At 41.0% G+C, this 24,868-nt stretch overlaps 1 protein-coding gene across 20 annotated transcripts in view; it reads left to right on the top strand.

Annotated features, from left to right (window-relative positions):
* PAK3 (p21 (RAC1) activated kinase 3) overlaps positions 1 to 24,868 on the top strand; it is a 251,199-nt gene that overhangs the window by 194,298 nt on the left and 32,033 nt on the right. For all 20 annotated transcript variants that reach the window (XM_019426867.2, XM_053891251.1, XM_053891249.1 and 17 more), the window contains 3 exons: positions 1,427 to 1,558; positions 2,438 to 2,603; positions 11,856 to 11,919. In XM_019426867.2, coding sequence (XP_019282412.1) covers positions 1,427 to 1,558; positions 2,438 to 2,603; positions 11,856 to 11,919 — 362 coding nt within the window. The remainder of the gene's footprint in view (positions 1 to 1,426; positions 1,559 to 2,437; positions 2,604 to 11,855; positions 11,920 to 24,868) is intronic.

The raw sequence follows: 24,868 nt of genomic DNA, 5'->3' as shown, positions 1-24,868 counted from the left end.
TTGAGGTAATAGTCCATTAGTAGGCTCCCTGTATCTACCTCAGGAGCTTTGTCCTCAAGAAATGAAAATTCTTTTTAGGATTAGCTTGAGCCAGCATACCCAAAGGCATAAACAAAAAACAAATACACACACAAAACAAAACATAAAAAGACATCTGTAATAGTACTTTCCAACAGAAGTGAATGTTATGAAAGCCATATGTGTAACTTTAAATTTTCTAGTGGCCACTTTGAAAAAAAAGTAAAAAGAAATAGGTGAAATTAATTTTAATACTATTTTATTTAACTCAATGTATTCAAGATATTACTATGTCAACCTATAACCAACATAAAGGGAAATATTTTTCATCAAGGAAATATTTTACAATTTTTTCATGTTACATATTCAACATCTGGTGTATACTTCATACTTACAACCCATCTCAATTCAGACTAGCCACACTGTGACTCTTCATTAGCCATGGAGAGCTGGTGGCTGCCATCTTGGACAGCACAGACCTATATCATAGTTCAGTGATTTTTAAACTTGAGCCTCAACCAGAATCACCTGAAAGGGTTGTTATAACACGTTGTTAGACCCCACTCCCAGATCTATGATTCATTGGTGTGGATAGAGCCCAAGGGTTTGCATTTCTAACAAGTCCCTTGATGACGCTGATGAGGCTGGCCTGGGGACAACACTTTGAGAACCATGGCTACAGTTCTTTCAAAATTCTGCTTTGGAACGTTTTACCCGGCATTAACATGAATGATCAAGAACCGATCCTAGATACTACAGGTGTTGATATTTTTGGTGGTGTTATTGCCATTTTTAACATTGCAAATCACCATTTACCTGTTGGTTAAGACTGAATAATTGTTTCTGTTGATGAATATCCCTTAGCTCTCCATGTCTGTTACTCTCTGAGTGCTTCTTTCCAGGAGGATGAACAGGGGAGCAACATTTTTGGGCTTGCTTGTACTTAGTGAGTATTTGCAGAGCTGTATTAATACCATATCCATATGCATGCTCTGATCCTCAGGCACAACATAGCCTGTTTCTGGTCGACAAAATATCAATCAACAGGTTGACAAGCTGCCCGGTACAAATTGAAAGCTTTATAGCATTTAAAAAATATATTCATTGATTTCAAGAGCATTGAACTTTCACATATTAAATGACTAGCCCACTGTTTCTGAGCCCAGTGGAAAATAACAAGATCTTGAAAATTTCATGATGTTAAAAAAAATTTTTTTGTCATGATGTTTCAAACCGTGGCTTGAATTCACCTTCGAATGTGGGCAGAACTGATCACCAAATTGTAGATGGTTCTTCTGTTCAGTTGTAAAAGGTGCGGTTTCTTCATAGCTCATTTCCCTTTGCTCATTTCTGAAGAAAAACAACGAGGCGTTAATACCTGGTCTTTAAACTTTGTTTTTGTCACAAGAGTACAAAAACAGCGTCAGAGCCTCCTTTGGCTCCTCCTGTGTCCGAAGAAGAAGACGAAGAAGAGGAAGAAGAAGAAGACGACAATGAGCCCCCGCCGGTTATTGCACCAAGACCAGAGCATACGAAATCAGTAAGCCACAAATGACTGTTTTCTAAATGATTCAGAAGATGCCCTTTGGAGCAATCGTGAAGTCAGAATCTAGTTAATCAACTAATACCTATTGAGGATCCACTGTGTTCCCAGAACTAGAGTACAAGATACAACCTTGGCTGAAGTTGCTATTTGAGCATACAGGATAGTACGTGACAACTAGAGAATGATACTGAACAATGTACAAAGAAGTGCTAAGTTATAAAATTGCTGCAGATGTTAAATTAGAGAAGGAAATCCATGTGAATTAAGTAGGAAGAATTGCCTAAGCAGAGACACTGAGACCAGAATTAGCTCAGGATATGTGAGGACCTCAAAGGACTGGGTCCTGTGAGCTCCCAAGGGCAGTGTATTTGAAGCAACTTAAAGTTCTTTTTTTAATAATCGATCACTTGTCTTTAAAAACTTACTGGAGGTAGGGGTTGGGGTGGGGAGGAGGGGTGAATAGGCAGAGCACAGAGGATTTTTAGCTAGTGACAAAACTCCATCACCATAATGATGGATACATGTCATTATACATTTGTCCAGACCTATAGAATGTATACACTAAGAGTGAACCAGATATAAACTATTGACTTTGGGTGATTATGACATGTCAGTGTAAGTTCATCAGTTGTAACAAATGTCCCATTCTGATGGAGGGGGTGGTGTTGGTGATAAGGGAGGCTGTGACGTTTTGGGGGGGGGGGTAGATTGGAAATCTGTACCTTCCACTCGACTTTGCTATGAACCAAAATCTGCTTTAAGATTTCATCTTAATCCAAAAAAGAAAACCTCACAGAAATGTTAGCATCTTGACTTCATATTCTTTCCTTGACCTACTGTTTTCATCGTAGAACTTTTTTTCTTGTCTTTAAGATCTACACTCGTTCTGTGCTTGAATCCATTGCTTCACCAGCAGCACCAAATAAAGAGGTCGCACCACCTTCTGCGGAGAATGCCAATTCCAGTACTTTGTATAGAAACACAGATCGGCAAAGGAAAAAATCCAAGATGACAGATGAGGAGATCCTAGAGAAGCTAAGTGAGTTTTTCTTTTTGCCATCATTACTTTCTTCATGGGATGGCTTCTCAAAAAACGTTTAAACTGAAAAACTGATCCTTTAAAAGTTTGGGCCTGTTTGCATAAACTCCAGGCTCCCTGAAGTCAAAAGATGTAAAGTTTGGCACTTGCTGTGTATTCCAGATCACTCCTTCCCCCACACTCCAAATCTGACAGAAGCTAAATATTTTCACTTGAAAAGATCAATTAAGGTGATAACTTGACATAATGAATCAAACAGTAAGCTTTATTTTAAGATGACACTCCCAAAAGGAATAAAATAATCTGGTGACATCTTTTGATCATCGCCCAAGGTCTCCCAACTGATCTGTCATGATAAGTAAGTCAACCTCAAAGCCCAACACAGTCAATCAAACCAGCAGCCACAATAATACAGCATTTTCCCTTAATTTAGGCGCATTTCTATGTGGAGAAGGGGGCAGGGCCAGCAAATGCTAGCAACCCTCCCACCCACAGTGTCATTTTTGTGTACCTACTTGTGCATATACACTGACTCCAGTTTGACAAAACAGTCCTCTTTCGGTGAGCTTTCTGGGTCAAGGAGGTCTAAGAAAAATACATTGTCTGCTGAGAAGAGTCACAGGTCTGTGAAGCACATTCGTTAAGCTCATACTACAAAAACATCTAACAAATTTCTACTTGTAGGCAATTGGTGCCCCCAGTGTCACTAACTCCTACTCATCCTTCAAAACCCAACTCAAAAGTTGCCTCCTCAGGAAAGCCTTCTGTGCTTCTCCCAGTCTGAGTTAAGGTCCCTCTTCTTTGCTGCCTTTATGGCAACAAGTCACACCGTACTCCTCCAATCTTTCACTTAGGCTGTGAGCTCCTCAAGGGAAGAGACTGTGTCTCCCTTTCCTGTATGTCCAGCTCCTAATAAAGTGCTTAGAACATAAAGGGACTTAACAAATACTTTTTGAGTGAATGAATGAAAAAATGAGCAAAAAGTGTACCTTTACTGAGTTCCTACTTGTCTGTTCCATGCAAGAATTTTTGGAGGAAAGCATAGAAAAGCAATTTCCTGCTATCGAGAAACTTACAATTTGATTTGGATGATAAGATTCGATAATGTGATACAATTAGAGCGTAGGAAGCCTTCTTGTTGATGCAAATTTCCATCTAAAAAGCCTCAGAAAAGAAAGAGAGCAGTGCCAGCTATAGGCCACAGGGAGACTCTGCAGAGAGGGTTGTGGGGCCGTTTTGCCTTTCCAGGAAATACTTGGCAACATGTGGAGACCTGTTTATAGTCACAACACAAGAAGTGCTCTATCTAGTAGATAGAGGCGAAGGAGGCTTCCAAAATCTCTACAATGCTAAGGACAAGCCCCCCTCCTTGCCCCTCTGCAACAAAGAATTATTCAGCCCAGAAGGTCTGCAGTGTTGAGGTTGAGACATTCTGAGCTAGAGGTGTTTGGAAAGGCAAAGTTTTGGGTTGCAGCTGGCACTGAGCATTTGGAACTGGAATCACTCAACTTCAGCCAACTGACTTCACTATACGTGATTAAATATGCCTGTAGTGCTAATACCTACTATTTGCCATACTAACAACAGTAATACCTCCCATTTATGGAGCAGTCTCTGTGCTGGCCACTTTACATACATCAGAACGTTTACTTTTCTTAATAAGCCCTTGTGGTAGATTTCAACATCCTTATTTTACAGATCAGTGAGAGTCAGCCTCAAAAAGAGGCTAAAGCGACCAAGTCACCAAACTAATGAGTGGCAGAGCCAGAGTTTGAACTCAAATCTGTTTACCTTCAAAGGTTACAACTCGTTCTGTTATCCACTTTGCTTCTGTGTATCCCTACTGTCTGTATATGTAAAAGGGAAGGAAAAAGAAAGAATTGCCTGGGTAATTTCAGTTCAGTTATTCAGACTGTTAACCTCAACTCTCCCCCCCATTTTGTACACAGAGACATGACCTATGAGATTTGATCAGACTTTTAAAATCTAACAGCATCGCTTTAGTAAAAATGACTGTTACCGGCATTTGTTTCAAATCTTAATTGATTTATTATAATTAAAATGCATTTTGGGTTTTTTTACATTCAGTGACAGAGAAACAAGCATTCTTCTCTTGGGCCAAAATCCTGCAGTATTTGCACACCGCAATGGCCCTTGAGCTCGGGCCTTCCTTTTTTTTTTTTTTTTTAAATTTTGTAATGTTTATTTATTCTTGAGAGAGAGACAGAGAGACAGAGTGCGAGCAGGGAGGGACAGAGAGAGAGGGAGACACAGAATCTGAAGCAGGCTCCAGGCTCCAAGCCGTCAGCACAGAACCCGATGCGGGGCTCAAACCCACCAACCACGAAATCATGACCTGAGTTGAAGTCAGACGCTTAACTGACCGAACTACCCAGGTGCCCCTGGTCTTTTCCATTGGTCGTTTATGCTGCCCTGCACTGAGCAACGTGATGAAGAGGGGAAGACTACATTTGATTAAGAATTAAGTGTTTTCTCCTCTGTTGGAGAATGCTCGGGCCTCGAGAGACTCATTTTCTCTTGAGCCATTGGACCACCGATGACTGCCAGCCCTACCTTGTGCTTCCAGATGTTGGCAGGGAGAACCTGTAGAAAAATGGCGGCGGGGGGGAAGGGTACTTTTCACGGAGTGGGTCCAGGCTGAGCTATTCTGCAAAGTCTGCAAAGTGGGGTCTTTCTTGCTTCTGTTGCACCATTGCCCTCTGTGTACCCCCTCTCTGCCATGTGCTTGCTGTATGACTTTAGACGATTTATTGAACCCCTCTGAGCCTCAGTTTCTTATCTGTCAAAAACCATAACTACATTTCAGGACTGTGTCTATCGAATGAATTTTATGTAGCTCAACTATGACTAAGAGGAAAATATTGGAGCCAGAAATTAACAGCCCATTGCTTGTGTTACTTTGGGCAAGTTATTTAACTTTCCTTGACCTCTTATTCCTCACCTCACACCCCCCCCCCCCGCCAAAAATAGGGGTTGTAATAAAAAATAGCGTTATAATAATTAAATGAGAATAATGCATGTAAAAACCTCAGCAACAGTACCTGGTACACAGTAGGAGCTCAATAAATGGCAATTACTATTTTATTACATGAGTATAAAGCCTTGATAAGACAATAAGACAGGCTTTGAATGAATCATAAGGAAGTCTAAGTTCTAGGCCCACACTCGCTGTGTGGCTTCAGGCAAATCACTCAACTCCTCTGAATTTTAGTTTCTTCGTTTGAAAAATGGAGGTCAGGGTGCCTGGGTGGCTCAGGTGGTTGGGCATCCAACTCTTGATTTTGGCTCAGATCATGATCCAGGATCATGGGATCGATCAAGCCCCGCATCAGTCTCCACACTGAGCGTGGACCCTGCTTAAGATTCTCTCTCTCCCCCCTCGACCCCTCTCCACCACTCACATGCTCTCTCTCACTCTCTAAAATGAAAAAAAAAATATCTTCGATTTCTAAAAAGAAAAATGGCAGTAATAATAGTACGAATGTGACAGGGATTTTGTGAGGACTAAACAAGGTAAAGTATGTAAGACGCCAAGCACAAGAAAGAGTAGTATATAACTCTGATGTTGTTTTTGCAAAATGAGAGCAACCGGATTTTGTGACACGAAAAATTGGAGCGTGAGGTCTTCCAGCGGGACGGAATGTTTGAAACCAGAAATAATCCAAGACGTATGGTCCCTATGCGGCAGTCACTGGGGGACCTTGGGATCAGGCCCCTGTTGGAGCTTCGGGAAGGAGTAAAGGACCCTGTGCTGAGAAGCCAAGGAGAGGAGGAAGGCAGACAGAGCGCTGGAGGAATAGCCCACAGCCCATCCCAGAGCGGACCCCGCCATAAGCACGGGGAAGTAGGGAGAGCAGGCTCAGGGATCCAGTGACTGTGAGGTGGGCAGCACAGACCACAGAGCCGCCCAGCTATTCCTCTTCGGCGCAGATGCTGATTGTGGGGGCCAGACCATGGGATCATTAATAGCTGAAACAAACAGATCATCTTTCAGTTTTACACAGACAGATAGCCTGGGTCTGGCTTGTTCGTTGTGGTCTGTCTGAATCTGTTGGAAACTAAAGAAACCCCTACATGTTAGAATTTCCAAAAGGCGCTGTCAGCGAAAATGTGCAACGCAGGAAATTTGTCTTGGGCCCCATAAGTCACCTCCGCTTCTTGTCCCTCCCCTTCTCCCGCACCGCCCGCCCAAGACTTTTCTATCCCCTCAGAAAGGACTAATAGTAATTTCGAGAATTCTTTTGCTTTTTTCTCAGGAATCAAAACCTTCGGTCTGTAAGGGGCTAATAATCTTTTCATGGTTGGAGTTCAACTTAGCTTAATATGTAGGAAAATCCATTGATCGGCTTTCCTGCCACTGAAACCACATCACGGACCCGATTTTCAAATACTACTATTTAGTGATTTCTGAAATCCTTATACTTTACAATGAATAGTTTGTGTCTTATTTAAGAATTTGCCCTGGCAGGAAATTGTTCTGGTCTTGCTCTCGGGGTGTTTTTTTTTTTTTTTCTCCTTTTTGATTGTGAGTAGCTGATTTTTGTCACTTTTCCCCCCCTATTGTGTCACAGTGGGCTTTTTCCCCTTTCCTTAGTGTAATGTATAAAAAAGAAAATTACAGTGGCTCTGATGAAAGGGGTCACTTGAAAAGCTTGTGTTGTGACTCGGAATCGTAAACAAGACCTCCTGTGTACTTGCCTGACATCAGTAGATGGCAGCACGCGCTCTCCTGTGAATGGTAATGGGTGTGGAGAAGCCATTTTATCTGAATAGCAGTTCAGAAGCAGGAGCTCATCAAAATGGTTGTCTTTTGGTAAATCCTCATGAAAGGATTTATTTCCAGTTTTGTTTTTTTTTTACTCTGCATACCAAGGAAATAAAGGTTGAGTAATTTACTACCATAAAACCTCATTAACCAAACCCTGCCAATTGAAATTGGTCATAATTCAGAAAGCGGCTTGGGCTGAAGCTTATTTGCTTTTTGTTCAGTCTATGGAAAAGAGTTTGCTCAGCAACTTAATAGTATAACTTTCTTAGAAGACTATAAACTCCTAAATAAAATGATGGTTTCAAGTGATTTTGAAATTATCATTTCATTCAAAAGAAAAAAAAAAGCAAACGTCCAGGCCCTTATCCATTAATTGCTGACTTGAATAAGGATAATTAGTTCTCAATGATGTAGAGATCTGTAAAACAATTTGAAATGTGAAGTAGCAATGCAGAAACTGTTAAATTGGTGGCATTCTATAGCAATAAATCAAGTAAAATACCTTCTCCAGCCCCTGTCTTAAAATATAGGGCAATTTCAAAAGGAAATTCCCAACTTTATTTGAGTTTACTTCAACAGACATCTATTGAGCAACTAGTGTATTTCTCACACAACATTATATAAGGAGGTACTGAGGATAGAGAAATGAATGAGCGATGACTCTTGTTCTTAAGATACAGTCTATAAGGGGACATCAGATACATAGAGATGGATACATGGTGTATTAGGTATAGAGAAACGGACTAAGTGCAAAAAGAGAGACCGAAAGAGAGAGAGAAGGTACAGTACTAGAGAGAAGCGGAATTATTAATGTTATTCAAAACAAGTCAGGGAAGTCTTCCTAGAAGAGGTGCCATCAAAGCTGAATTGAAGCATGAAAATTGGAACTTGAAATTTAAGAACATTCCAGGCAGGAGGATAGCATGTGTAGAAGGTATGAAGGCACATGCCTGGGAATGCTAACTTATTCAATGTCACTTGAATATAGAATTAGTAGGTGGGCGGTAGGATTGCAGTCTTAAGAGAGGAAGCTCAACTGGAAAGCAGGAGCATGAGTTGCAATTTGGCATGGTCAAAACATGAGGTTCTAGTGGTGAAGTGGGGAAGAGGAGATGGGAAAATGAAGCAAGAATCAGATAGGAAGAGCCTTGTACCCCATACCAAGGAGTTTGAGCTTTACCCTGGAGGTGTCAGGGGAGTGTCTAGGACCCGTGAACCAGGGAATCACATGATCGGTTTTGCATTTAGAGCCTCCTGCCAGAGAGAGGTGTGGAGCCTGGACTGGAGTGTGAAGAGGCTGACGGTTGGGAGTACATTTAGGAGGCTGTTGCAATAGCCTGCCCAACCAGAACAGTAGCAATGAGGAGGGTCCACATTGCATAGGTATCTTTTTTTGAGAGAGAGAGAGAGATTGAGAGCAGGGGAGGGATGGGGAAGGAGTTATATAGAGGATCCCAAGCAGGCTCCACACCATTAGCAAGGAGACCGGCACTGGGCTCGATCTCACGAAATGTGAGATCATGATCTGAGCCAAAACCAAGAGCTGGACGCTTAACCTACTGAGCCATCCAGGTGTGCCACTGAAAAGGTATCTAGAAGGTAAACAGACATAGTCTCAAGACTCAGTGGACAACTGCATTGGGGGAGTAGAGGTGAGGGATGAGTCAGAGATGACTTCCAGGTTTCTGACTCAGGCTACTGAGTAGACAGATGGTAGTACCACGGACTGAGATGAGAAATGCAAGAGAAAAAGAATTAGAACAGCTCACACACTGTCTATGTCTTATTTAACTTCACTGAAACATGGAGCTCTATTATAAAAAACAAACCTCCGCCACCACCACCACCACCACCACCACCACCCCCCACCACCACCACCACCACCACCAATAAACCTAACAGCTTGATGAGCAGTCCATGGCTGAAACTTTTTTTTTTCAAGGTATACCATCTACTGGTAGGTCTGAATTTACATGGGGTGTTGTTTGTAGCACACAGTTTAGCACTTGAACGCACACTTTCTTGTTCTCATTAATTTAGTCAACGACTATCTGTTCAGTGGTGGCCATTGATCTAGGCACTGAAGTTACAGGGATGAAAAGACAAGGTTCCTGCCCTCAAGAAGGAACATGGAAGTCTCATTAGAAGGATCAGAGGAGAATTCACAAAATAGGATGGCTTTGAAATGATGTTTAAATAATAAATAGGAATTCATGGGTTCGCTAGGAAAGGGAAAGGGGGAGCATCTGCAGAGACCTAAGCCTTGGATAGTGATACCATTACTAGGGTGTAAAGTAGGAGGGATGGAGAGTAGAATTCTATGTGGTCAGTCTGGTTAGATAAGAGTTAGATGGTGTTAGACGATAAAGAGCCCTCTGTGCCAGACTGAGATTTGAATTTGATTATGTAGCAAGGAGAAACTTTTGAGGAATTATAAGTAAGCGTGAAATCATTCTGAAGTAGGGTGACCATACATCTCAGTTTATCCAGGACAAACTTAGTTAGTGAATTATGTGGTCACCCTGTTCCAAAAGCATTGCGGAAGATAATTAGAGAAGGTAGCTTCTCGAAGTAGGTAATGACTAGTGCAATTGTTTGGGCAAGAGATGTTAAGGGCCTGAACAATGGCAGTGGCCATGGGCGTGAAGAGGAAGGAATGAATAAGAGTAACAATTAGGAGGTAGAGTCTATAGATCTTCTCTTGATTAGTTCATGGTATAAATCTTATCTTATTGACTCTACACTTCTTTGGAACAGGGACCATATTAGTAAGATATAATTCAAAGGTAACAATAATGATATGTTTGCTTAAAAGAAAAAAAAAAAAAACAAAGGGAGAGCCAGAGGCATGCAAATAAATTATTCCCTTCAAGGTAGTCTGCTTGAGAAGCTGAACCCATATTCCCACGGTGCTGCTATGGCCCAGAATTTTTCTGCACCCATCTGAACACCATTTGAAGAATCAGTGGTACTTCCTTCGGATTTATTCCGAGTGGTGGCAAATATTCATCCTCTGAGTAGTAAATTTGATATTTTGAAATAACAAAACCAATATTTTCTCCCAGAGTCAAAACATGATAAATTAATGTTTTTTTTTTTTTTTTCCTGGGTGGTTTATAACCTTCCTCTACAGTGTTTGGAACAATCCATAGAAACACAAGGTAGATTGGTGGTTGCCTGGGGATGGGTTGGGAAACCAGGGCAGCGGATGAAGAGTGCTAACAGGTACAAGGTTCCATTTTGGGGATGACCAGAATGTTCTAAAATTAGATCCTGGTGAAATTTAATAAATTTGCACAACTCAAAAAATTTACTGAAAACCATTGAATGGCACACTTAATTTTTTCCTGTTTTAAAAAAATGTTTTACACTGTTTTTGCTGCATCCCACATAATTTGGTAGGTTGTATTTAATTTTAATTTGGTTCAAACTATTTTTACATTTCTCTTGAGGTATCTCCCTTCACACAAGTCTTATTTAAATATCTTGGGATTCTCTAGTCATCTTTCTGTTCACTGAACTTTTATTTGCATCCATTATGATTAAAAAAGGCATTTTGTATGATTTCAATCTTTTAAAATGTAGTAAGACTTGTTGCCTAACATACAATCTCTCCTGGAGAATGTTCCATGTGCACTTGAGAAGAATGTGTAATCTGCCATTGTTGGGTGAAGTGTTCTGTATCCGTATTAGCTCCAGTCAATCTATAGTGTTGTTCACTATTTCCTCGTTGATCTTCTCTCTGGTTATTCAATCCATTATGGAAAGTGAGCTATTAATTATAGTCGCTGACCAGCATCGGGTTGCTGTCGATACCGCCTTTCGTTGCTGTCAGTATTTGCTTCGTATGTTTGGGAGCACTGGTGAAATCATATTCGAATACAGTTGTTGCAAAATGTCTGGAGTGCAAGTAGGGACCTGGGTTTGGGAATGTAGATTTTCCAAAACCATGAGTCTCATTACTTTGTGATTAGACTTTTTTCTTTATGAGCCCATCACCCTTATCACAGTACCGGGAACATAATAATTGCTCAATAGAGATTTGTCCAGAAGAACTGGATGTGATGTAACTCTCAATTTTACTCCAGTTCAGAGAAGATTGTGATTCTATTAAATAGTGCACACAAGTCCTTAGATGTTTTTATCTCCTAGTCTACCGTCTCCTTTTATGGGAACTTTTTATAAATGTTGAGTTGTGTCCAGTCCTTTTTGTTTCCCAAACATCATCAATTTTGAATATAAAAGCAGCATGGGTTATTACAACTACTTTAATTAATGTATTACTGTGTGTTACTTTAATAAAATGTATTATTACACATGTAAATTACAGAAATTACATGGGAATATCACTCCAATGTTTTGTCATGGACTCGGGCATTGTAATTTTCAGTATGAAATGAAGGGAGATAAACCAATTTAAATCTTTCTCTCTCTCTTCCTCTCTCCCCCCACCCCAAACACAGGAAGCATTGTGAGTGTTGGTGACCCAAAGAAAAAATACACAAGATTTGAAAAAATAGGTCAAGGGTAAGTGATTGTTATTTGAAATATCAAAAGATAAGCACCAGAAACATACCTTCGCATTCAATAGCAGCCTAGCTTAAATTCCTGTTCTGCGTTCTCAATATTGGGCTTTCTAGCTGACAGACTGACTGTTGATTAACCTAAGAACACATCCTGCTGGAATCCGCAGGAATACTGGGCCAACAATGAAGTGTTTAGGGACATTTGAATCCCATATGGTTAGAAGATTCAAACTGATTTCTCTGGAAAAGTAGTAGAGGCATAGAAACCTCTAACTTGTGTGAAAACCCCCTTCCTGCCTGTCCCCCCTACATCTGTATGGATGTTATGCTTAAGATCCTGTTTCATTGTCCAGTTGTTAAGGGCCAGAGTGGAAGTAAGGAAGGTCCTTACTGAGTAGTCCAGAGGCAGGCAGAGTTGACTGCTCAAGTAAGAAGGAAACAGATTAATCATTCCTAAATGAGATGGAGTACATCATTTTCACTTAGTATACTTGTTAAGAATAAAGATCTCTAGGCCCTACCTCCAGAGATTTGATTCAGAAGTCTGGAGTGGGACCTAAGAATCTGAACTTTGGGGAAGTTCCTCAGGAAATCCTGATCGTCAGCTAGACAAGGGGACCCACGGGGCCGAATCATTCACCAGAGCTGAAGGTGGGAGTCATCGGTTCTATAAAATGACTCTAACTAGGCATGTTTCTCAGACCTCAATGTGAAACTGATCATGAGGGCCCGAGTAGGCTACAAATGTTTGCAACAGGGAAACGTTTTGTTTAAAGACAAATGAAGTGCTCTTAAGAGAGGTCCTTAAATGGGGGATGGGACAAGATATTTAGATGCATCAACTACTCTATGCTGCCAGGAGCCCAGATGGTACATCTCCAGAGGTCTCCTGGCTAAGAAGGAAGGGGTACTGCTAATGTGCCCACAAAATTATGCTTGCCCTGCAGCCAGCGGAGTCTCTTTTCTTCACGTACTTTGCTGCTTTTCCTTGGACTCTTACGTTCAGAAAATTATATATTGTACAGAAGCTTGACGAATTTTCACGATTTTTATCCTTTATTTCTTTTTTTTTTTCCTCCTAGCTTCTGTACTAAAGTTTCTTTTGAAATTGCCAACTTATCTCAGGAAATAAGGGAAAGCGTTCGTTAGATATTTTGGCTAGGAGGTAAGAAGGGCACTTGTGGGGAATGTGCCTGATGGGAATCAAGGTAAGAAAACCATAAGAGGGAGACAGAAACTCAGGGAAAAATATATGGCCATCGTTGTTCTTCCAGTGGAAACCATAACACGGCTGTATTCGAAGTTTCTAGAGGCCAAAATGCATACCTATGTGTGCTTTTGCTTCTTTGTCATTTGATATCACTGGTATTCTCTGTTGCTCATAACAAAAGGACTTTTGTGGTCTCTAGCGATGCCCGTCACCTATCCAGTCAAATAGTATTTCTGCCCCTCACTCTAGAACAGTGCTGTCCGAATAGAACTTTCTACGATGATGGAGGTGTTCTATATTTGTGCTGTCCTATACAGTAGCGGTAGCATGTATGGCTGTGGAGCACTTGTAATGTGTCTAAGGCAAATGAGAAACTATATTAATTTAATTTAATTTCTTTGTTTATTACTTACTCATTGAGCACAAACTATGTGCCAGGTACTTTTCTAAGCACTAGAGAAACAGAGCTAGGTAATGATGTGAGCCCTCAAGGAACTTACAGTCTATAGCTGTAAATACCTAACAGAGGGTTACATAGGTGCAAGGAAGACATTAAGACAAGTCTATTCACCTCACCGAAGTGCAGGGCAGGGCTGGCTTCTATAGCCATTATTTCCTACCTGGAGAGAGAGGCGGGCAGAGAGGGAGGGAGACCCAGAATCTGAAGCAGGCTCCAGGCTCTGAGCTGTCAGCACAGAGCCCGATGTGGGGCTCGAACCCACCAATCGTGACATCGTGACATGAGCCGAAGTTGGACACTTAACTGACTAAGCACCCAGGTGCCCCAAAAGTTGCCTTTTAGATTTTATTATAATCCGGTTGGGGTTTTGGTGGAGCTAACAATAGGAAGGGATACACAATCCACAGAGAAGCAGCATTTCTGATCTTTGCTGTTCAGTATGGTAAGCATGTGACTGTGGAGCATTTGAAATGTGGCTAGTCCAAACTGAGATATGCTGCAAGTACAAAATACGTGTTCATTTCAAAACCTTAGCATGAAAAAAGGGTGCAAAATATCTCAGTAATAAATTACATTTTGGTTGCCTGTTGAGATGGTATTTTACATGCCTTGTGTTAAGTACGGTGTATTCTTAAAATTAATTTTATCTTTGAAACTTTTTAGAATATAGCTCCCCCCATATTTAAAATACGGCTCACGTTATATTTCTAACGGGCAGCTCTGTTCTAGTTGCAGATTTAAATAGGAGCTATTTGTTTATTTATTCAAAAATCAGGGTTGGTTTTTTTTTTTTAGCTGTCTTTTGGGGAGTGGGAAGTAGAAGATGTTATAATTCTGTTTTGCTTGCTCTTTCCCACTAAGACCCAACTGAGCCAAAAAAAAAAAAAAGCATTGAATTTAAAAAAGAAAAAAGTAGGAGATGGTTTCGAATATCTCCCAGATACCAGGTAGTGAAGCAAGACTGATTTCGCCAAGAACAAACGTGAGGCTGCCAAGGAACTTTGCATACTCCAAAGACATTTCCCCTCCTAGTTATTTATGCTGCTGACCTCTGAAGGTGCAAAAGGAAAGTTCTGTATTTCTGCCTAACTTTGTAAATCCTCTGTAATCCAAATTGAAAAGTCAAATCCCGCTTGCCACCGCGGAAAGGTCTGTTTTAAATTCCCAGCCAGTTCATCATTTTAAAGAATGTTGAACCCAGTAGATTGTTCACTCATATGCCCAATTAAACTTTTAAATACATCCTTAGAGGGTAGGAGGTCATTTTATTCCTCCTTTTGTCTCCTTGGGTGTCTATCACAGTGTTTTTGTACTTTAGTAGCCCCCCTCAAAAAAAAAAAAGAGGAAACAATTTTGTACAATTTTGGTCAACAGCAAGAGTTTCCTTGGCCAAGGTCAAAGACGTACAGAGCTTCTCCTGTCTGCCTCTCCCATCTCTCTGGATCTGTTTTTGCCTCAATAAATATTTGTGGAACAAACAAGGAAATGTTTGTTCTTTTTAGCTCTCCTTTTCCTCCGTCCTCTGTGCTTTCATATGTACATATATGTCCATCTTGTTCTTTCGGTCCTCTGTCTCTCCCTCTCTCTGTCTCCATGTGTCTCTATCTCTTTTTTCTTGTAATAACTCGTTCTGATTCCTTATTCTTTGGGTATTTGTGTGTGTTGCACGTCTGCCTTTTTCGTTCATGTTGGCTTCATCTTCCACTGCCCATTTTCCAAACCCAGATGGTAGTAATATAAAATCAAGATGCGTTTCTAAATGGCTTTTAAGACAGAAGTAACTTACGATAGAAATAACCAGAATCTATTCATTTGCTGTGATTTCAGCTTGTATTTAATTGACTAATTTTGGTTTTTCATTTTTAGTAGATTTGTGTTCTCCGTTCTTCATTTTTCAAGTGAATGAGCAAAATATGGATTTATTTCTCACTAGACCAAAAAAAGAAAACTACTTAAATTAATTTTCCTTTTACTTAAATTGCTCTCAATGGATTTTTTTTTCCATGAATGATTGGCCTGAGTTAGACAAATGCGTCTCTGCTCTCAGTATATAGGGTTTTTATTTTCTTTTCATTAAGCCTGGTTTTTTTTTTTACTTGTTTTTGCTTTACCTGTTATAACGGTGAAATTCAAACTTGTGTCGGGAATCGTTTGGTGCTAGGAATAATCAGCCCCAGTATTCCAGTTTCGGTCAGCTCCAGGGAACACAGCAGCTTACCCCTGGGAGCCGGATTTGAGAAGAACCTCTCCATTAATCACCCTCATCTACTTGGAAAACTGAATTTTTCCACTATGGGCTTCTGCCATTATTTCACCAGGTTTCTGTGAAGGCTAAAAATGACATTATTTCACCAGGTTTCTGTGAAAAGTGTTCTATCATTGGCCACCAAATCTGGATGTTTTGAGCAGATGTATGTGAAGTTTAGAAAAAGAAAAGGAAGGAAAGACAAGAGGCCGGGCACCTTCCAAATTACCATTAACAGCATGAGTCTGTCAGAAATCTATCCGGTGAAGACTTCAGAATCTTCACTCTGTGGGATAGTTAATTAAAAGAACTTGTTTAGCAAAGGGGGTGGAGCGAGACAAGAAAATCAAATATTTAGTTTCAGTCAACAGCTATCACTGGCGAGCCTGTGTAATTCTCGAAGAGGCAGCAGCCGTGTCCCTACACAGGGCTGAATTTAGTAACACCAGCAACTGTCCTCACAGGTTCCTCATTAACGTATTTGAATTTGTTTTTACGGCCTTTTCCTAAACGAGAGTGCACTGAGAGGCAGACCCCCTTTGTCTCTCGGTTTCACGTTTGCTCTCTCTTCACTGTAGTAGACACACATTTTTGAGGACACAACTCAGAGGCAGTTTGGATCCAGTTTAACACATGACTTTTCCAATTCAGTGAATTTTTCCTGAGTGTGGACTACACATGATGCACGGAACAGAACACAGTCGTTAAGACCCGGGTTCTGAGAGTCACGGTGACCTCTGTGTTCACCGTCTTTCTGAACATCTGACGGGGCAAAAAGGAGAGTTGGATCAAGGAATGAGCAGGGACCCCCTCACCTCCCTCCCAAACGTGTGTACTTTTCGCCCACAATTTTATCCACATGTTTTTCTTCACCGCCTTCTCCCCCACAGACCTCTCCCTGGCTGCCTTGGCCCTAACTGATCTTTTCTGTCTTCAGGCCTGAATCTTACAGCATACATGTATACATCACTCATATCTGAGCTTGCCTCGCCACGTAAAATCGCTTGAAACTGGGAAAACAACAGAGGAGCGGAGGGATGGTTTGGGAAAACCTTGAAGAAAAACAAAGAGCCCAGATTCTGAGCTCAGAAGTCTGTAGGCCAATTAGTTAATTTCCGAAAACATCAGTGTTGTCGTTCGTAGCACACAGAAGACCCATACCTCATAAGGTCGTGAGATGTGAAAAAGGGAAGGCGCTTAAAATTTTTTGTAATGGTTATTTGTTTTTGAGAGACAGAGAGACAGAGCATGAGCAGGGAAGGGGCAGAGAGAGAGAGGGAGACCCAGAATCGGAAGCAGGCTCCAGGCTCCGAGCTGTCAGCACCGAGCCCGACGCGGGGCCCGAACTCATGAACCACGAGATCATGACCTGAGCCGAAGTCGTGCGCTTAATGGACTGAGCCACCCAGGCGTCCCGGGAAGGCGTTTAAAGTACTTAGTGCAACACGTGACATATAGGGAAGTGCTCAGTAAATGTTAGGTATTATTAGAGGTGAAAGGTGCACCCACGGCTACTGTTCTGTAGAGCAGAATACACTGAGGAGTGCTACATAATTACAAAGAGCTATGGGGACATGTGGATGGAGAGGAGGGACAAATCCTTTCTAGCCAGGGAGAGGGGATAAGGAAGGATCCTTAGAGAAGGGTGCATTGGAATAGTGACTTGAGAAGGTATAGGATTTAACAAGTGGGGATTATGGGCAGTTCGGTTGGGGAAGGAAACCAAATGAACACTGGCTTCGGGCTGTGGTATCGCTAGGGCCTGCAGCGGTGTCTGGCATAAAAGAAATCCTTAGCCACTGTTTGGTGACTGCGTATCAAAAAGACCAAAAGAGGCGATCAGCAGCACCAGTCTCATGGACAGTCAAACGTCCAGTTTGACCGGGGAGTTAACAGGAAATCATGCTAAAAAGATCTGTCCGGACTGTGTTATCAAACAAAGTGAGAGATACAAGATGCACTGTAATTTGTATTCGTTTGGATCCTTTTTTTAAGTACGTTGTACTTGGACATGGTGTAACCCTCTGAAGATTCACAAGAGTAGGCAGTGAAAAGTCAACGTCCCTCCAACCCTTGTGCCTTCGCCTCCGTCTTACCTTGTATAGAGGAAACCTCCGGAAAGAATTTGTTACTGGTTTCCTAGGTAAAACTCTCATACACTCTCTAAGCACACACACACACACGCACACGCACACGCACACACACATACACGTACTCATACATCATGTATGCTTGGATAAAAGGTCACACCATGACATAATTTTTAAAAAAAAATTATTTATTATTATTGAGAGAGAAAGAGAAAGCACGTGAGCGGGGAAGGGGCAAAGAGGGGTGGGGGAGGGAAAGGAACCAGAGTGGAGACTGTGCTGACAGCAGAGGGCCCAATGTTAGGCTCGAACTCATGAACTATGAGATCATGACCTGGGCTGAAGCTAGCCGCTTAACTGACTGAGCCACCCAGGCGCCCCCAATGACATAATTTTTAAAAACAGTTTTTTTACTTATCTGAACATGTAAACTGTTAGATACGCAAATGGTAAATGTCTATTTATGATGTTTAACTTGCTAATCACTCTTATTTATATATTTCAAACCACACATTATATGGGGCACCTGGGTGGCCCTGTCAATTAAGCATCCAACTCTGTCTCAGCTCAGGTCTTGATCTCAGGGTCATGAGTTCGAGTGCCGCGTTGACCTCCATGTTGGGTGTAAAGCCTACTTGAAAAACCAGACAAACCCCCCCACACACACATTATATAAAATAATGTTTACGTTGAGATTTTTCTACTCTCGCATTTCCTGAGTATAATTCAAAATCTTAATGTGCATCTTTAACATCATTGTTTTTGTAATCACTAGAGCCCTGCTTTGAGTCACCCAGCAGCAATCCAAGTACATCATCTGAATCTCCTCTAACATCTTTAGATACAATATTTTTGAATCCACTGCTATTGTGTCCCTGGATATTTTATTTCTGGTTGCAGTTACCCACCCATATAACATTTACATGATTATTTTGCAGGTGTATATTTAGATCTTCACATCGTAACTCTCTGTGATACCACTTTTTATTTTATTTTTTTAGGTTTATTTACTTACTTAGAGCTCCCTGGGGAGGGAGCGAGCAGAGAAACAGAGAACCCCAAGCAGGCTCCACACTGCCAGTGCAGAGCCCAGTGTGGGGCTCAAACTCATGAATCGAGATCATGACCTGAGCCAAAACCAAGAGTTGGACACTTAACCGACTGAGCCACCCAGGTGCCCCCAGATCGTGATTTTCTAAAACTATCATACCTTCTACATTTTATTACCTGCAGTGCTTTTGTTGAAAAGAACTTTACCTCATCAGCTGGGGGTCTTTGGTTACTCTGAAATATAGTTCATATAGGCAAATCAAGTTAAATGCTTAAGTTTTAATTGCCAATTTCAGTGTAAGGAGTTGGTACCTGAGTTACTTCCAGAAGTGTCCTATGAGGGGTGTTTTGATTTTAAGTGAGAGAAGGAAGCATTTTCTTTTATGAAAAAAATTTTATAAGCTCACAGGCCTTTATATATTGAATCCATTTCAGTCAGTTGTATTCACTGTTGTATTTGATGTTCAAACTCTCCTATCGTTGGCTAATGGGTGCCCTTTTCACTGCATTAATTTTGAAAGTGACCTTTACAAAGCTTGTTTATGACATCCAACACTTGCAGTTCTGATCATACCTTCAGAAATAATTTATTTACATCCTTTCTTTCCAATTCTGACAGATATTCTCTATGAGTATCCAAACTGGCATTGATTGAGAATATTTCAACCTAAGGTGTCAATCCCAAATAGTACTTTATGGATAAAAACAAATGAACATGAAGAATTACCATATTACAGGAGAGATTTTATAAGGATTTGAATATAAGGCAATTCCCCTTTTTCCTGAGGAAAAAACTGGGGGGAGTGGATACCATACCTTGTATTTGGGCACATGTGGTACATTTCTGTGTGTATTTGTGCATGTACACATGTGTTTGTTGTAGGTATATTTTTAACGCAGGTGGTAACATGTTATGAATCTCCTATTTTGTTCTTTGCCTGTGTCTTAGAGATGGTTTCGTTTCAGTACCTCATTGTTTTTAACAGATGTGGTATTTTTTTTTCTGGATGTACCATAATATAGTCAATCAGCGCCTCATCAATAGACGCTTAGTTGGTTTCCAGTATTTTGCTCACATAAACAAGGCTTCAGTGAAGATCTTCACAAAGAAGCCATTTCATACATATGCAAATCGATCATTAGGTTAAACTACTGAAAGTGGAATTGTTACATGAAAGGATACTTTCTTTATAAATTTTTTAATGTTTATTTTTGAGAGAGAGAGAGAGAGAGAGACAGCGTGCAAGTGGGGGAGGGGCAGAGAGAGGGAGACACAGAATCCGAAGCAGGCTCCAGGCTCTGAGGTGTCAGCACAGAACCCAACATGGAGCTTGAACCCAGAGGTGTGAGGTCATGAGCTGTGAGATCATGATCTGAGCCAAAGTCAGATGCTTAACTGACTGAGCCACCCAGGCGCCCCACGAAGGGATACTTGTAATGGCTAAGTTGCCCCCCACCATAGAGGTTGTTCCATGTGACATGCTGACTAACAATGTACAGGAGTGCCTGTTGGCCCGCACCCTACCACCGCAGCCCCGTTAATTTATTTGGGAATCTAGGATTATAATAAAAACTCATACACACACTGATTTCCAAAAGGGAGAACGTTTAAGAAGGGGCTCTAGGGGCGCCTGCACTGCTTGAAACTGATTTCCTCCTGTGAATAAGGACATTTGGCCACAGGGATTTTGTCCAACATCTGGATCTTTGCCAATCATATAATTTTATGGAATGATATGATCAAGCCATCGGTAATTGCAGATAAACCTCTTCTCTCGTTGTTTTGGAAGACTTCAGTCCCTGTTCCCCTCAACTCATTTTCATTTTAAGGCTTGAGAAAGTAAATATATCATGTTAGGCCTTTCTCAGACTAATCTTTGCTACTCAGTGAGGAGCCCTCTTCTTCTGCCTCTGACATAAAGTTCCCATATGGAAGATGAATCGTTTTGAAACTTGTTTCTTAGAGGACTTGATGAATAACAGCTTGTTAAGAGGACCTGACAAAGGGGCGTAAAGCATAGAACTCAGGGATAAGTGCTGAGAATAAAACCTCTGACTTGTTTTGCTTTGTTCAAGAAACTATGCACAAGAGCACAAGCGGTGTCTAGTGTGCTTACCCAAGCGATTCTTTGGGTAGGACCACCCAAAGCAGAAAAGTATTTGCTTCCTCATTGGATCTGTTTTGGGCTATACAAGGTAGCGCACAGCTAGGAGGCACTAAATAGATGTAGTCTGAGCTTTATAATAGCCTTTGTGATGAAGGAGATTGGGAATACATTAGCATTTGTGAAGAACAATGTTTATAGAGCACTGGAAGATGCTCTTTGTTCTACTTATTGCTCTTAAATGCACTGTGTTGTGTGCTGTCCCTTGTAAAGAAGGATGATGCCACTCAATCAGCCACCATTAGCAGGGCTTACACTTTGTTTTTTTTCCAGCCATAGTAATGAGCTTGTATGAAGCCGCCTGCCCCCCTTTCCTGTCTAGGCCGTCTTGAAGCCAATGGCGTGCACTGTGTGAAACAGCTGGTTAGGCTTCATGTTGGCCTTTCCAGGGATTAAAGCCTGTAACTGTGGCCTCATTATCACTAGACTGTAACACATGGAGCTCCCTGGCCCCACACCCATAATGTGTTACAGCTCTATTTAAAATTAGATGACCACGGATACTCTGGGGAACGTCATGCCCTAGCGAAGGAACAGAAAATTCCCTGTTCCAATCTATAATTCTAATAAGTAAAGACTGGACCACCTGGACCCGGCTCCATTCTGGGTACTTAGAAAGACACTTTGACAACATGATCTGTACAAAACTTTATGGTGGTTTTTTTTTTTTTTTTGGATTTAGTGATACATTTTTAAGAGGCAAACTACACAAAAGGAAACACTGGAACCCCCTCTGAAAGAGCTGTTGCCTGAGTGGTGACACTGTTCATCACCATTCCTGAACACAACAGGGCATGTGCCTCAACCAAATGAGTAGATGTGTGGTAGTATTGGACCATATGATATCTAGGTATTTTTATGACAGGTGCATTAGTATAGCAAGATAAGGGCCTACATGTAGTAACTGTGTTTTGAATACTCAGCAGAACAGAAAGTCCAGCCCTAAGAACTAGCCCACTCTTGGCCACATGAGCAATCTTAATGGAGTCTGAAAACAAAAGAACCATCTCCTATTGTTATGCCAAAGGAATCAAACCAAGTTGCGCAGGGGCAAACTAAATGGCTTACAGAGGGGGCATGTGGACTAAGTTAAGCAGGAAATTAGAGGCAAGAGAAATATTTTAGGGAGGCACTTTCGCATAGTAGATACAAGGCCAGACTTTAGGAAGTACTATGCTTGCCCTTAGCATTGATGTACAAAAGCTAAAGATCTGTAATGGAACATGAAATGGTAGTTAAGAGCGTGGACTGTGGAGTCCAACTAATGCATTTGTGACTTCAGCTGCTGACAAACTGTGTAACCTTGGGCAGGTTACTTAGCATTCCCCAGTTCCAGGTTCCTCATTTGTAAAATTGTATAGGGTGAGCAGTGAGATCGCCCATTTGTAGAGAGCAAGCAGAGTGTAAGGTTCAATAAACAAGATGGCCTTTTCTAGCAGCAGAAGTAGGAGTAGATGTAAAAAAACAACCATCCTTGGGGCACCTGCGTGGCTCAATCGGTTAAGCGTCTGACTTCAGCTTGGGTCATTATCTGGTGATTCACAGGTTCACGTCCCATGGTCAGGTTCTGTGCTGACAGCTCGGAGCCCAGAGCCTGCTTCAAATTCTGCATCTCCCTCTCTCTCTCTCTCTCTCTGCCCCTCACGCTCTCTCTCTCTCTCTCTCTCTCTCTCTCTCAAAAATAAGTAAACATTAAAAAAAAATTAAAAAAAAAACATCTCAGTGTGGATTAAATCCCTGTGACCTCATTAGCATCATATTTATGCTTATAAAACCTTAAATGTGAATACTGCCCTATCCTTCTGGCTCCCTTGCTCTTATTACCATGAGGCTCTCCTTGGATCTCCCTGAGCTCTCCAGTCGTCTTGCCCTCTTCCTGTTCTCTTAGTCTGTGAGCTTCCTTCTAGCCTCACTTGCCTGCCTTTCTTTCCCTCCTCAAATCCATTTCCATGCTGAAATACGAGTGATTAATCTAAATTATAAATCTTACCATGCTGTGGCTCTGGCAACTACTCATGATCATGGCTTGACATCGGCTCTTAGCAGGAAGCATCAAAACCTGATGAAGATTGCTGATAATTAAATGGACTTGTCTTGGGAGGAAAAGGGAGAAACAGTGCATTGTTTGTTTCTTTCTAGACTCTTTTGGCTAGATGCCAATGTTTCCATTTGAGTACTAAGTGCTTGGCCAGGTCAAGAAGAAATTGTTGATGAAGTATCTAATGTGATGCCAAGAACCCAGCAGTACTCATCACGCTGTAATTGATGATGAGGCCCAACAGTTGAGCAATCTGTTGGTTTAATATTCTTGAACCATTGTGGAGGTTAACTGAAATATCTCTTGCTCAAAATTGGGAGGCTTTTGTTACTTACTAGCTGTGTCATCTTGGGGCACATTCATCCTACTCTCTTGGCTTCAGATTTCCCATCTTTAATGAAGTTAAACTGGATGATCTCTCTTTTCCCTTGAGTCCTGATAAGGCATGCTTTCTTTATACCATCTGAGTGACTGAGGTTTGGAAGAAACAAAAACCCCATCATAAACAAATGTTCCCCCCATTGCAATCTGGCTTCGATATAACTGGAATGGAGAGATAAGAGAGATCAATGTAATTAACTGGCATAAAAATTAAATTGACAGTGTTGACCATTTTGGCCCACCAGCCCAATATACTCGAGAATTGGGAGTTTTAACTTTCATATTTGTTAGTTTGATTCCTGGCATTCTTATGTCCCAAAATGCTGCATGGAACTGCCTTTTTTTTTTTCTTAAAGTGATTGATTGATTGATTTTGTAAAGATAGCCTTTGAGATACTTCAACATAGCCCAGGCTGTTACAAGGCCCATTTTGGGGGGAATCAGTGTGACATGGTTGTTGGTTCAAAGATTGTTTCTTTAGGAGTATACACTACTGTGCTTCCCTCTTACAAGGAAAGTGCTTCCCAGCTTCACCACAAAGGATCCCTTCAGTTATTTGTTTTTATGAACTCCAGGACATGAATAATTAAAAGTATTAGACCATATTATTAAACAATAGCTTATTTCTCAGACTTTGTTAGGCAAACATTGTGTAACTGCTGCTTAGAGCTTTTGATCAGTGAGCTATGCAAGGTAATCAAAAGTTATCATTCTAGCTGAAAAGAAATGTATTTCTTTGAAATGAAGAAATGAAATCTTTTCTTATGAAAAGAAAATGATATTTTAATTAGTTCCACCTTAGGTAAATGTAAAATTCCTGTTAGGAATTTGGAAATCAAATATCTTGGAAACTCCCAGATATTTAAATGAGATGCCTAATTAATATAATATAATATAATATAATATAATATAATATAATATAATATAATTCCTAATAATAATGGCTATTATTATCATATTAATGGTTATTATATTAATAATGGTAACTATTATTATTAGGTTGGTTGTTGCCTAATATATTCATTAAGTTCCCAAACTATAGACTATGGATGATGATGATGATGATGATGATGATGATGATGATGTCATTGCTGATGTGTATTGGCAATGTGTTTGAAGAACTGGCTTTCACCACCGTATACATTTAATCCTCCTTTGTTCCTGAGCTACGTAGAGGTTAAATTACTTACCCAGGGTCACACAACTAGGAACTGGTGGGATTTGAACCCAGGAAGGATTGAGCAGATGGGGGCAAGGACTGTGGTTCATAACCTATGAGCAGGCAAGGAGAGCACTTGGCTCAAAGGAATA

This window comes from Panthera pardus, unplaced genomic scaffold, assembly GCF_024362965.1.
Source record: "Panthera pardus isolate Hobbes unplaced genomic scaffold, ASM2436296v1 HiC_scaffold_27, whole genome shotgun sequence".
Taxonomy (NCBI): Eukaryota; Metazoa; Chordata; class Mammalia; order Carnivora; family Felidae; genus Panthera; species Panthera pardus.
This window is presented reverse-complemented; position numbering and strand designations above follow the sequence as displayed.